The sequence below is a fragment of the Orycteropus afer genome, unplaced genomic scaffold (genome assembly GCF_000298275.1).
Source record: "Orycteropus afer afer isolate SDZICR_OR568_19922 unplaced genomic scaffold, OryAfe1.0 scaffold00127, whole genome shotgun sequence".
Lineage (NCBI taxonomy): Eukaryota > Metazoa > Chordata > Mammalia > Tubulidentata > Orycteropodidae > Orycteropus > Orycteropus afer.
In genome coordinates this window covers 2,116,988-2,131,412 of record NW_006921714.1, presented here as the reverse complement: position 1 = coordinate 2,131,412, position 14,425 = coordinate 2,116,988, and the positions used below count along the sequence as shown (strand labels likewise).

General features: G+C 47.7%; 1 protein-coding gene across 1 annotated transcript in view; it reads left to right on the top strand.

Moving 5' to 3' along the window:
• The window catches only part of TTC7B (tetratricopeptide repeat domain 7B), a 397,140-nt gene that overhangs the window by 310,953 nt on the left and 71,762 nt on the right, over nt 1–14,425 (top strand). The window contains exons 16-17 of the mRNA XM_042781492.1: nt 2,339–2,389; nt 11,130–11,270. Of these exons, the coding sequence (XP_042637426.1) occupies nt 2,339–2,389; nt 11,130–11,270 (192 nt within the window). The remainder of the gene's footprint in view (nt 1–2,338; nt 2,390–11,129; nt 11,271–14,425) is intronic.

Genomic DNA, 14,425 nt, shown 5'->3' with positions numbered 1-14,425 from the left:
TTAGATTTGAAATGGGGCCTGGAGCTCTGGATTTATAAAACACCCCCTTACAATTCCAATGCCAGCGGGCCATGAGCCACATGAGGAACGGGGCTGTCAATTGTTTTCCATTTGCAAAGAAGAAAAATGTAGGGTTTGTGTTGTGAAACTGTGCAGAGAAATGGAACAGAATTTACAGTCTGATCTTGTAAATAATAAGGAAGAGCTGCACTCTGCTTTAGGGTGTGCCAGGGCCTGTGAATTAAAACGAAACAAAGCCACAACAAAAAGATCCCTAAATTAAAATGAGACACTGGTTGGTAAAGTCCTTAAATGGGACTGAACTGGGGCTCTAACCACGAGCCCGTCCTTATTTTGTTTCCCTCATTTATTTAATGTTCACTTTACCTCTGGTGCTGCCAGGAAATTTAATCTCTAGATCCATGATTTATGAAGGCTCATCTTTGTTCACATGCTCGGTTCATAAGGGGACCTGCTGCCAGAAAGAACCGCCCTCTCTAATGGGCTGGTCTTCACGATGGCTGACCACTGTGTTCCACACACACGCACACGCACACACACAGGACACAAAACATTCAGACCCAGAAACGCTCTGCCCTTACTTATCTGCATAGCAAGTGTTGTCAAGTTTGCTTTCATGACAGTCCCTGTCTTCTGAAATGAAAGCTGAGATAATGTTGATAAACTGCTTATGTTGCTCTTAATCCACTTGATAGACATTTTCCCCTAATACAATGCCTAGGGGCAATTACCAACTTTGATTTTTCCAGGAAAAAAAATGGTTGTATCCATTGACTTTTGCCCAGTCTGTTCTCTTAATTATAGATTAATGTTGTGTCCCCTTGCCCAGTCCTCTCTTGTTTGCACAGGAAACCCGCCTCCCGCCTCACCCTGCCAGCGTCTAACATGCTGCATTCTGACCAGCCCTGAGTTCCTTTAAACCTGTGAAGACTGGAGTCCTGCCTCTTCAGTGAGGCACTTTGTATCAGGTTAAGTAGTGAAATATGAGGCTGAGAAAAACTCACAGGGCTCTCTGGTGATAGCAGCACGTCCCAAGTTGGGCTCAGTTGTTGACTCTTTGAAGCTGTGAGTCACTCTCCTCAGGGAGTGCCTAGCCAGAAACCAGGTATTTTAACTACGACTGAAGCGCCCCAGAATCTTCTTTTTACTCGCCCATAGATACGGTAAAACCCGCGAAAGCTGGAACCTGTGTAAGGCGGAAACCTGCCAGAGAAGGAAAACTCAGATATTTTCATATAGAGAGAACACCTTGTCCAAGATGGAAAACTTGCAAGACCTGGAAAGACGAGGCAGGCCGGTTGAGTTCTAGCTCTCACAGGCTTCACAGCACAGTATCTAAGGAGCCCTGGTAGTGCAGAGGTTAAAACACTCGGCAGCTAAATGAAAGACCAATCACAGCCACCCAGTGCCTCCACAGGAGAAGAACCTGCTTCATCTGCTCCCGTGAGGATTACAGCCAAGAAAACCCTACAAGGCAGCTCTGCTGTCTCACATGGGGTCGCTGTGGGTCGAAATCGACTCAGCAGCACGTAACAACAACAGATACAACATTTAGTCAGAGAGGGGAAAAACACACCGTCTCTACTACTACTACTCTACACTACTGCAAAACATGAAACATCCTAATTAAAACGATAATGAATTTGCATCTCGACTCTCCTTTAGGAAGAGCAGATAGCTAAAATCTGAAGTTTTATGAATTTGTTCTCCCTCTTGACTTCAGGAGTCCTGGTGGTACAGTGGTTAAAGCGCTCAACTGCCAACCAAGAAGTCAGCGGTTCAAACCCACCAGAGAGAGATGTGGCAGTCTGCTGCCATAAAGCTTTACAGCCTTGGAAACCCTATGGGGGCAGTTCTACTCTGACCTAGAGGGTCGCTGGGAGTCCGAATCAACTCATTGGCAGTGGGTTTGGGTTTTTCGGTTGGAACCCTTGGCTTCATAAGAATCCAAACTAGCCCCACCCTACAAATGGTTGGAATCGTGACTAGGGTTAATGTGTGGAAAGGTCTGAAACCTGCGTGTCTGATGGTTTTTCCCTGCCCTTTGGAATTTCCTGCCATGGAAACAAAACGCATTGCACGGATTGGTCAGCTTTCACGGGCTGGGTGAACCTTTTCAGTGTGGAAAGGAATGACCCTTTCTTTGGTTTAAAAAAAAAACCTCATTGTTAGTGGAAAACACGTGCCACTCTTGGTTTGCCGCCAGCCTTACAGTTAGAAGGTTATGAGAACTCTGTTTGCTTTTCTGGCCTTAATTTTGATTTTCCAAATGTTTTGCTTCTTTGTTTTAATTTTCGGTTTGATTTGTTGTTCCAAGGCAGCTCTCCAGAAGCATACTTTCATGGTTTTCCCTCCCTTTTTTCAGTTAGTAAGTAGCTTATCAATCTATTAACCTTTCAGAGGGTCTCCAAAATCACGCCTCCCTCCCCCACGGAATGTGTGTGTGGTTGGGGGTTGCTGGGAAGCTTTCTGTGGCATGGCCAACCAAGCCGCTGCCTGCTTACGCACTGCGCCACCCCGAGGCCCAGCTCCCCTGAAGTTCTGATGCATTCGGCCATGGCTCAGGTTCAAGTACTGAGGAGGCAGTATTGTTCTGGGGCAGGCTACACAAGAAGGCATGTTGGGAAGATTGCCCAAACAAGGACGTGCAGTGGGCTGTTGAGGGCCTCACTGGTCCTTGATGAGGACCAGGGGTAGGTCCAGAGAACCCATGAAGTCTTGACATTCCTTTCCAGTTCAACCATTATTCTTACACAGAAGAACCCATTCCGGTAACTCATTTTCCTAAAATAGGCTAACCAGACATCGGAGAGCTTGGCGCTACCACCACTGAAGTGTGAGGAGGTGAAGCAGTTCCCTGAATACACAGGCCAGTGCTTTTGCTGGTAGTCGTTTACGTCATTAGCGAACCATTAAGGGTGTTTCTTTAGCCCATGAGTTCTCACAGGTCAAATATTTTGAGGAAATAGTGCACCTTCCTCTTAGAGTTCAAGTTTGCAGTTCAACTTAGCATGGTAAAGGCTCTGAGAAGGTCTGTAATTTAAAAAAAAAAAAAAATCTCTTAACTTTGCTTAACCCAGAATTCCCAAACTAATGATGGGCAGAATTCCCAAATCTCACGATGGACAGGTTTTCCTACAGTGTGGCATTGTGTTGCATTTTGGGAAAGGCTGGCGTGGCCTGTGATGGTCCAGTGCGTGTAAGCGCTCTGAGCCTTTACTACCCGTCAGGAAGTTGCTTCTCCCCCAATATCCAGCTCAGTGACTTTATTTCTGACATTTAAAAAAAAGCCCAACCTTGGAGGAGAGGTCTGTTTGGGTGTTTGTCATCACATTAGGCTTCTTCATGGAAAACGATTCACAGCCAGGTTGCTGGCACTATCAGGTTCCTCAAATGCATGTAAAATATTTGATTTTCAGACAGTCAGTTTACATTACAATCTTCAAGAGGCCCTTATTGGTTAAGATGAGGATTGATACATTTACACATGGAATTGAAGGTTTCCCATTAAAGTCACTGAATCAAGCACCATGCAGTCAGTCTCTCAGGGCCTTCATTTCCTGTGCTTTAAAAGTTCATTACTGTCTTCACGCAGACCTCTCTGTTAGCCAGTTACTCATCTTGACTTCAGACCCAAGTCAAGGGCTCTGATCCCGAGTGCCAGGCTGGCAGCTGCGCCTCCCAGTGGCAGATGGCCTGCCTGGCCCAGGTATGAAAGCAGGCCAAGCAGGATGTGAACACAGCCACGGTGCCCGTCAGCCGTGGGCCCATGGGTCCCCGATGCCCCTGTTCTCAGGTGCGCTAGCAGTCCTCATTCTGGGGACAAATGTGTGTGGATTTTTATTCTCTTCTCCGAGAAGACACTCAAATCAGGACTGCCGATTCTGGTTCTTGGCCCAGCTTTCCATGTCACTGATTCTGGTGAAACCATTGTTCTCTTTAAAGACGAGTGAGCAGCCCAAGAGAATAAACAGACTAATGGAAGAACATGCCTCTGAAAGGAAATGAGGCTGAGAGAGGAGTTCAAGGGAGTCGTCTTTGACTTCCCATCATGGCTCCATTTTATTGTCAGCTTTGCATTTTCCCATATCCAGAGATGTCTCTCAAGATCACAAAATGACCCATAAGTTAGGAAGCGTGAGTCACCCTCTGCTCTTGGCTTAGTAGCATAAATAGTTTCTAGAAAAACCCATCTACGTGAGAAAGTTACTTCAGTCCTGACCCCACTGCTTTTGAGGACAGGTGATTCTGGAAATTCATGCCTGCGGATTCAAGCATAGCCACCTCTTGCTGGAGTTGTAGGAGATTAGTAAGTGAGTAATGACCAGAACTCATAGAAGTTGGGGAGTATGTGTCCAGGAAGTTAGACAGTCGTCCAACTCTGGAAGGCCGCCCTGGAGGACAAACGCTCTGAGGCGCAGGGCACAGTGGCCTTTCCAGGCAGAAGGGCACTTCAGGGCCCCGACCCAGCCTCATGAGTGTGCAGTGGCAGGATTCAAGTGGAGATGGAGCGTCTGCCCAGCGTAGTTCTCCAGAAGGTACTGTCTCCAAGCCAGAGCCACCGGCAGCACCTCAGTGAAGCTGGCATCTTCCTGCACGCTTGTGAACGGCTTCCCCATGCTTTCCGCCTCCCCCGTGACCACCCGGCCTGGCCACACCGCAGCATGCCACGCCTCCCCGCATGCCCACTGGTGCCGGCATGCCCCAGCCTCTCCCAGCCCTTAGTGGGGTCCTGCCCTCACGCTTTCCCTGGAAAGCACTTCCCCCTTTCCGGAGAAGACACATCCCATCAGGTTTAAACCGTGCTCAGTATTCGTTAAAGTCGTTTGGAAGTCGTAATCTTGTCTTGGGCTGTGGAGTTGTTGTCCTTGTTGACTTGGCTGTCCTAGTGTATATTCCCCCAGTGACAAGGGAAGTATCTTCTAGAACAGTGACCAAGGTTAAGTGTCAGAGGAGCTCACACCAGGAACTGATAGTGGGAACTGGGCAGGAATCAGTAGTTGCCAGGAAAGCTGCTGCCCCATCCCTCTGGGCGACGTGCCTCAGAGATGCGAGGGGGCAGCCCTCACTGTGGAGAGGAGCCGTGTGACAGCATGGTGGTAGAGCTAACCACCTCAAAACAGCCGCCTCAGAAAGGGCTGCCCACAGCCCAGCTGGAAATGGTCCTGCTGACTCCCAAAAGTTGGAGTAGGGGGTGGGGATGATTAGTTAGTGATTAAAAAAAAAAAAAAAAAAAGGTGCAGAAAATTTGGCTAATTTGAGAATTGAAGTGGGAGCAGACTCGGATTGCTTCCTTTTCCCTCAAGAACTACGAGGCAGTGGTTAGCCGGTCCTTCTGCAGCCCCAAGGACATGCTGTTCTTAGAGCCCAGGGGACAGGTGTGGAGAGGAAGGTCACTCGGCTGCCAGCAGTCTGCAGTGTGGCACTGATTTATTTCCAAGCCCTCTCTTGAGAAACAGGGATTCTTTTCCTGTGAAAAATGAAAATGGTGACGCCAAACTCACCAGCAGGCTGCTTAGTCATTCAAGTTGCTGTTTAATTTTCAGGGGCTTCAAGAAATGGAACTGCTGCTGCTCCATCTTCCTTCCCCCCACCCCTTGTTTTAATTCTTCTGAGGCCCAGTTTTTAAGAGCTAGAAGCTGAGTACATTTTCTTGACAGGCAAGAGTGCACCATTCCAGGGCAGAGGGCAGGTCAGCTTAGAAGTTCCCTGGCTGCGGTGGTTTCCGCACGGCCTCTCCTGGAGGGGCATGTTCAGAAGAACGTGGGGAGGGCAGCTGCTGAGGGGTCCAGGGGAACAAACGTGGATGACAGAGAGATGGGACCTGGGTGCGGCCACATGCGCCGTCTTTCTCCCAGGTTCCTGCACGAGGCAGCCGAGCTAGCCCTCTGGGGACCAGGGGGCCAAGAGCAGCCCAGAAGCCTGAGCCAACACACTGCTGTGTTTTTTTGGTAGAGGCTATGCCACGTTCTGGTGCTCTGGGAGCTCTGGTAGCATAGTGGCTAAGACACTTGCCTGCTAGCCAGACGGCTGGCGGTTCAAACCCACCAGCCACTCCTCGGAAGGAAGGTTGGGCAATCCTACTTCCGTAGTGATACTGCCTCGGAAACCCAAGGAGGGGTCGCTATGAGTCGGGGCTGACTCGATGGCACATAACAACAACAACAATGCCACGTTCTGGGGCTCGGTTGTTCATCGTTCCTGACGCTGTGATGCTCACCAAGTCACTAGTTGGCAGGGTTTCATGTGTGATCTAGGACGTCTTCTACATGCTGTGAAGAAGAGGGGAGGGGAGGGGAGAGGTGGGGGGTCCTTCAGACTTAGTGCCACCAGAACAGTCAGAAGGGCAGCTGGAATGTAAATATAAGCCATGCATTCAGTGACCCTGATTGTGAAAAGGCAGGGTCACCAAACACAAGTGAGCCATCTGACTGTACCTTTCACTTAACAAAATCATTGACTCTGGGAGCCCTTGGAATAATGAACGTGGGCAATGTGATTGCCCCACTTGAAGTCTGTGAATTTGACATAGGTGTAGTGGGTATTGAAAAGATGACTTTTTGGAATGGCATCAACTGCAAAGGCAGCGTGAGCTTGCAGTTACCAGTGTCCCACTTGGGGCAGGTTTCTCAGTGGCTTCTGCACATGGTGGGAGCATGGGTCAGAAGGCCTTAGGAAGAGCTCTGAGCTTGGACTCACAGTGACCTTGAGCTCAGTGACCTTGGCTCCTGGTCTTCTCGGTCTGTGGAGAAATGCTTGTCCACAGCACTTCCTGGGTTCTCTCTGCTGCCTTCCCCCACACTGTCCCCACAGGTGCTGGTCCCAGCGGGAGTCCAGGTGAAAACCCCAGCTGTCTTGGAGAGCACTGGGGATCAGAACGGTGCTTCAGTGGCACTTGGCCTTTCTGTCTGGGGGCTCCAGGTGGGGAGGGAAAAGAAAGCCATCAGCTTCAGGAAAGACAGATATCCGTAGCTCCAGAGCCCCTTGCACCTCCCAGGCCAGGTCAGGCAACTTGGTCGAGAACCGGGACGGGCCTCGGGGGAGTCGGGGGGTACTCTCTCCCGCCCACTCAGCTCTCAGCTCACTTGGTTTTGCAGCTTGATCTGGTCAGAGCCTGAGGCAGAGGGGAAGAAGCCCTTATCTCTCCCTCTGGGAGGGGCCAGTGATAAGCACAACTGAAGTTAGTGTGATAAATAAGAGATGCAGGGTGACCAGGCATGGCCGTGGAACCTGATTACCGGAAAGGCCTTTCTTCAGGCTTGTATTTCAAAGTGGAAATATCACCTAGGTTCCTTCTTCTGACCCTCTTTCCAGGCCACAATTTGTGCATTCCCAGCTCGGACTACTACCCTCCTTGTCCCCATGGACACTGCAGGGACACGTTTGCTTTAGTGAAGCCAGAGAAAGGGTCGCTCAAGAAATAGGTCGGTTGACACTAGCATTTCTAGCCGTTCACCTGCATCAGTCAAAATTCAGGATGTCTGTGCCCTTGGCGTTTCAGCCTGTGAAATGGGCAGAGGTGGTCTGGGCTAGTTTTTTAAATCAGGTATATCCAATCAGATTCATAATGTTGTTTATCCTCATTTTCCCCCAAATTTGAATCCAGCACAAGAATTTTATTCAGTGTGTTATTGCCAGGAATAGGAGCCATTTTACTCGTGTTATCACTTAACTGCTATTATATCCAGATGCTCTAATATCCGCTCCCTCGTTCCTCTGCCCTCCTGAAAGCTTTGTAGAAAGGATCTGACTAAGAAGGGAGCCCTGGTTTTCGCAAGCCCAGTTACCCTTCTCCCCATTTTAATGGGTTACGCTGGAGAAGGCCCAGTGTTTACCCGCCACTCTGTGCCGCTGTCATTTGTGGTCCAGATTGTTAGAGGTGGTGATAGTGACACTGCACAACCTTGGAGACAGTGGAGGTGCTGGCCTCGGAGCAGAACACAGGCCTCCAGACGAGGCGGGAGCAGTCTCTGAATTTCATCCAGTACGCGTTCATTCAGCAGCAAGCATTCACTGAGCTTCTACTGGGGGTTCTGCTAGCCCCTGAAAATACTGACACCAAGGCCGTGCTTTCTGTCTTCTAGAAGCACGCAGTATGTAGGGAAGATGGTTGCCTCAACTGTAACATAAATCACTCTGATAACCATACACCCACATGTTAATGGGCACGCTGAGGAACTGAGCCTAACTCACTGCAGGGGAGCAGTAGAGAGAAACGGAAGGGTCACCACAGTCTTCCTAGAGGTGGTTTAGAGGCTGGATTTGGAGTCAGAGTAGTGTTAGAGTCTATGGGCTGTGTGACTTTGAGTAAGTTGCAGAACCTCCTTCCATCTCAATTGTGTCATCTAACCAATGCAGATGACATTGGTACCTGCCCCACAGGATTAAGAATTCAATGAGGTGATGTATGTAAGGTGCTCATCACAGTGCCCGGACCATAGCTTGTTCTCTAGAATGGATAACTGCTACCGTCACCATTGTCATCATGCATCATCATTTGTCAGGCCTAGTTCAGAGCAGGTGGGAGCTCTGGTGGCATAGTGTCTAAGGCATTTGACTGCTAACCAAAAGGCTGGCGGTTCAAACCCACCAGCCACTCCTCGGAAGGAAGGTTGGGCAATCTACTTCCATAGTGATACTGCCTCGGCAACCCAAGGAGGGCTCGCTATGAGTCGGAATCGACTCGATGGCAGACACACAGAAAAAAAAGTTCACAGTAAAATATTATTATGCTAGAATCAATTAATTTAGTTGATATATGTGTGTATGTATGAATGGACATGTGTATGTGTCTATATACATATATATACACGTAAGACACATGTGTCTTATATACATGTATATACATGTGTGTATATATATACATGTGTGTGATATATATATAAAGAGAAGAAACTTTGGTAATAGTTATGATTAGTTCATTTGTGGGCCAAAAACAAATAAACCAATTAACAGAGCCAGTTAATCCAAAAACCAAAATGAGCCCCTCTAAAAGTCTCAGAACCTAGTAGAACATTTGTAGAAATTTTCTAAAATAGTAGCTGATTGCTGTCATTTTAAAATGAATTAATTAGTAAATATTTTAAACCTGACTCAGTTTTAATATCTAATATGCCAGATATCAACATAACCCACATAGACAAAATCTCTTTGGGGTCCTCGATAGTCTTTAAGAGACTAAGCAGTTCAAGCCCCACTGTTCTGGGGAACCAGACCTTAGACCTTCCTGGAACTCTGTTACCCAGATGACCGCTGGACTGCAAGGAAGTCGGGGAGCTGAGACGGGCTGGCACGTGTAGCCAACACCTTCAGGCTTTTCTTGACCAAGTGTTGGTGACAGCTGCTTCCTGTCCTTCCAGGCCAGTGGTCTCAAGCTGCAGTGATTTAAAAAATAGATGCTCAGACTCCACTCCTAGAGCTAGAGATCCCATTGGTCTGGACTTGATTTTTAAAACCCCCAGTGATTGTGTTGTGAACCAAGGTTGAGCACCACTCTTTAACATAGTCAATGAATCAAGAATCCAGCTTGGTAATGACAGAAGCAGTAAGCGTCTAGTTGAAATCTCAGAGACACGCCATCAAGTCCTTGTTAGCAAGGTTAGAAGAAGTGTTAAAAACAAAACAAGACTGAAAAAACCTGCAACAGTTTTATCATTTTATGTTGAAGTAAAAAATAGTACTTACCTGTTTTCTGTCTAAACAAGAGTAAGTTCTTAGCCAAACCTCTAGGTTGCCCTGCTTCATAGTGCCACGTCTACTAGTAACTTTTAACTGAGCCTCAAGCTCCATGTTCTTGTGGAGGACTCAAGTGAGGAGCTCACTGGCCTATACTAGAGGCCGTTGCCCTCGGTCGCCCTTGTGGGCGCTGTTTGTAGATTACCCACAAGAGGTGGAGTCACAGTTGGGATCCCAGCCACCTCCCATAAGTCACCCTTCCAAACCCCATCCATATTACCTTGGATAGGTATTCCAAGGGTGTATTCCACAGCCCGACAATTTTTGTGCCCACAGTTTTGCACTGTCGAGAGTGTAACTGGACATATCTGAGTGGTCAGCATTATAGCCTATCACTGTTTTCAACTGTGTGATGAGATGATAGAGTTGCTACTAAGAATGTGGGAATGTTTATCTCCTATTAAAATTTGTGATGGCTTATAAGTCAAGAATGTTGCAAATGGATATGAAATTAATACTTTCAAATTTGAAATAACTGAGAATCTGCTCTCTGAAACCAAGACGGAATGTTGGAAGGAAGTTGGGAACGAGCCCTGTGCAAAGTGATCTCTGATCATCAGGACATTTAGAAGGCCACCATGCAGAGAAATGAGTCATTTTGACTTCTGAACAGACACTCTGTCACCAGATCCCTTTGACTGGTGAATGTGCCCCGGGTGGTCCCTTCATTAGCCTCTCAGCACAGCAGGTTTTACATCCTTAGGCAGGTAGTTATCCTGAACCCCAGGTGTCTTTGCTATAGCCCATGCTGCAGTGGTCTTGTATTTGTACTCTCCTTAATAGACAGCTGGGCAAAAGGGTGCTTTTTCTAGTTGTTAAGTCGTGTCCTAGAATGTGTTTCAGATCTGGGATGGTGCCCACCTGTCTAAGGCTGCATTAATGCCACAGGAAGTAGCTGGGTTTCTCTTCAGGGTGGCAGCCCTTCTTCTCCAAGTCCTAGCCAAATTCCAGGGGGCAGTTTTAATCCCCCTTCATCTAGTTTCTAGGTTTGGGCCCTGACAGCAGAGGTGCCTTGTAACTTCTCTTTGTAAAACTTGTTTGAGCACTTGTGTGTTAGCTGTATCTCTAGCCGTATCCCACTGCCCCACCCCCAACATGCATTGTAGGAGGCTGGGCTCCTACATGGAGCACTTAGCATAGCGTGTGCTCTGTGGTTGTCTAAAAGATTAGCTAAAGCCAAAGGACAGAAATCAAGGATCCAGGCTGTAATGATGGTCCTTGTGTCTCTATGGACAATAAAAGCTTGGACCACCATGGGTGAGGTGTGTGTGTTCGTCCTGCACTCATGTCTGTGTATGGGGAGGGCTTCGTTGGCTGGTTGTTTGGGTCCATCCTTTCAGTCCTGATGCCGTCTTCTTGACACCCTCTCACAGGCTCCATCCACGCCACGTCTGTAGCTGCCTCAAGAGTGGAGCAGGCCCTATCGGAAGTGGCCTCATCTCTGCAGAGCAGCGCCCCCAAGCAGGGTCCACTACACCCCTGGATGACACTGGCACAGATCTGGCTCCATGCAGGTACCATCTGCGCCCACTGTGGGCTCTTCTATCCCACCCCACTTGCTTCACCCCACAACCTGGCCTGGGCCCAAGGCTGCAGGATCCTGTAGGCAGCCCAGGAATCTTCCTCAAGAGAAGGAGAAACTTCTACACCACACACCATGTTCCAGGAACCATGAGTTAGAGTACCTCCCCACCCCTTGCCTCCCTCAGTACCCCAGCCCAGAGTTGGCATGGAGCAGACCTGGAGGAGATATGCTGAACTGGGCTCTGAGGACCCCAGGGAACGTGCTGTATGGGTGCAGCAGGGCCAGAGAGCTCTGCTGTTTCAGACTCAGCAGCTGCACAGACTTGGCACCAAGTCTCAGCTGTACCACTTACCAGCTGTGTAGACTTGAATTGATATCTTCATCTCACGGTCTCAGTAAGGTGGGGTTAAGAACAACATCTGTCTCATGGACTGATGTGCACAATGCCTGGCCTTTCCTGGCAGTGAAGTCTTACAGACCCTGGAAGAGGGGATGGGGTGACTGATGGCACAAATGCTTTAACCAAAGCCAGGAAGAGGCAGCCTGGTGGTGCCCCCAATCCCCTCTCTGATGGCACTCCTGGTAACCCACAGAAAGAGGCAGGTAGCAGCAACCACTGAACTGGGACCTACCCTGGAAAGTAGATAAAATTGCCCCTCCCCTGTCTCCCATGGCAGTCACATGGCTCGGCTCTGCTTCTACATAGACAGGAATCCCAAATGCAAATCCCGGATTCAGGCATTCTAGCAATGAGAACCCATTAGACAGTTTCCTAGCAAATGATGGTTGTTGATTTCCTGGCATATGTATATTGCTGCTTCAGAAATAGTGGCTGTTCCTCAAGGTCTATCTGCAGGACCCCAACTGAGCCTTCCCCGGCTGCACTCTCAGTGCAGTGGTGAAAGGCAAATTTGGCTGGGCAACATGCCTATTATCCACCAAAATGTCCATCTGTGTCCTCCTTTTGTGCCAAGGCTAATTGTGTGATGTTCAGCCTTGTGGGAGACCACTGGCGGACCTCAGTATGTGGAAACACGATTGTATTTACCTGGGTTTGGCGTGTTGCAGGGCCAAGCTCAGCCAGCCTTTTCTGTGTTGGCATCTTTAATTGAGCCATAACAACTACCATAAATTAGCAAATTATATTCTTCCAAGCAGAAGTACAAAAGAGGGATGATTCATGAATGTGCGATTGTTCTTCCCTGCAGCAGACACGTGCCAGCACTTGGCCATGTGCTGGGTCCTAGATGGGCAGACTCTCAGGGCAAGGGAGCAGCGGTAATGGCTTCCTCCACAGCTCTTAGGGACAGCCCAGCCCAGTACAGGGTTCTGGTGCCCGTCCTTCTCAGTCACCTTCGTGAGCAGAGGCTGCAGAGAACAGAAAGGGAGGAAGCACAGTTCTGTGTCCTGGCCAGGTGAGCCTGGCTGAACTTGCAGGGCTAGCATGGGGCCAGAGTTGTCTTGGAAACTAGGTTTGAAGCGCGAACTTTTGAAGGGCCAGCACCTAAAAGTCCTGAAGGACAGAAGGTGATCCTTCTTGGCTGAAACGCGCTCCCTTGACCTCACAGGCATTGCTTCCCTTGCATGTTTCTTACAAGAGTTAATGAGCTGAGAGTCATAATGCCCCAGAAGAGCTTTACCCAGCGCCTCGCTGCCCTCCACTCAGTTATTCTGATACTTGCTCCCCTTCTCAGGGCCCCCCAGCACTCAGGAAAGAAAGGTGGTGGCTGCTTGTTAGGACATTGAAGAACTTGGTGGCTAAGATTCTCTTTGGAGCAATCCTTGAATTTTTGTGTAATCTTGTAAGATCGGTTACTCATTGCCATAGTCCTTAGAACAAAATAAAACTCATTGCCAGTTAACGAGTGTATGTGGCTTTCAATATTGTATGAGTTTGTAGAATTAAAGTATAGGAAGAAAATGCCTAGATATGCATATATGTGTATATAAAAAACAATCTAAACCCATCACTGTCAGCTCATGGCTACCCTATAAGGCAGAGTAGAACTGCTCCATAGGGTTTCCAAGGCTGTAATCTTTATGAAAGCAAACTGCTACATCTTTCTCCCATGGAGCAGCTGGTGGGTTTAAACCATTGACTTTTGGTTAGCAGCTGAGCACTTAACTACTGCACCACAAGGACTGTCATGTATGTATATGTATGTATATATTACCTATTCAGTCTGTGTGCTGAACAAATAATCTCAAGAAGCTGGGCTATCTGAAAAAGAATGAGGCATCAGAATTGGAAGAAGACTCATTAACATAACCACCTGCAATTTGCAGATGACACAATCTTGCTTACCGAAGATGAAGAAGACTTGAAACACTTACTGATGAAGATTAAAGACTACAGCTTTCAGTGTGGATTATATATACCTCAACATAAAACAAAAGTCCTCACAACTGGACCAATAAGCAACATCATGATGAACACAGAAAAGATTGAAGTTGTCAAGGATTTCATTTTACTTGGCTCCACAATCAATGCCCATGGAAACATCAGTCAAGAAATCAAATCTTTTGCTCTGCTGCAAAAGACCTCTTTATAATGTTAAAGAGCAAAGATGTCACTTTGAAGGCTAAATTGTGTCCGATCCAAGCCATGGTATTTCCAATTGCCTCATATGCATGTGAAAGTTGGACAGTGGTTAAGGAAAACCAAAGAAGAATTGATGCATTTGAATTATGGTGTTCGTGAAGAATATTGAATATACCATGGACTGCTATAAGAAAGAAAAAATCTGTCTTGGAAGAAGCACAGCTGGAATGCTCCTTAGAAGCAAGAATGGCCAGACTTTTTCTCTCTTACTTTGGTCATGTCATCAGGTGGGACAAGTCGCTGAAGAAGGACATCATCCTTGGTAAAATAGAGCGTCAGCAAAAAAGAGGAAGACCCTCAATGAGACGGATTGACACAGTGGCTGAACAATGGGCTCAAGCAACAATGATTGTGAGGATGGTGCGGGACCGAACAGTGTTTCCTTCTGTTGTACATGGTGTTGCTGTGAATGAGAACCAACTCAACAGCACCTAACAACAACATGTATATGTATGTACGTATGGACATACTTGTATGTGTATATGAACATATATGTATATGTAATAAATAGAGGGTCACAGAATCTGATACTTCTTAGTCAT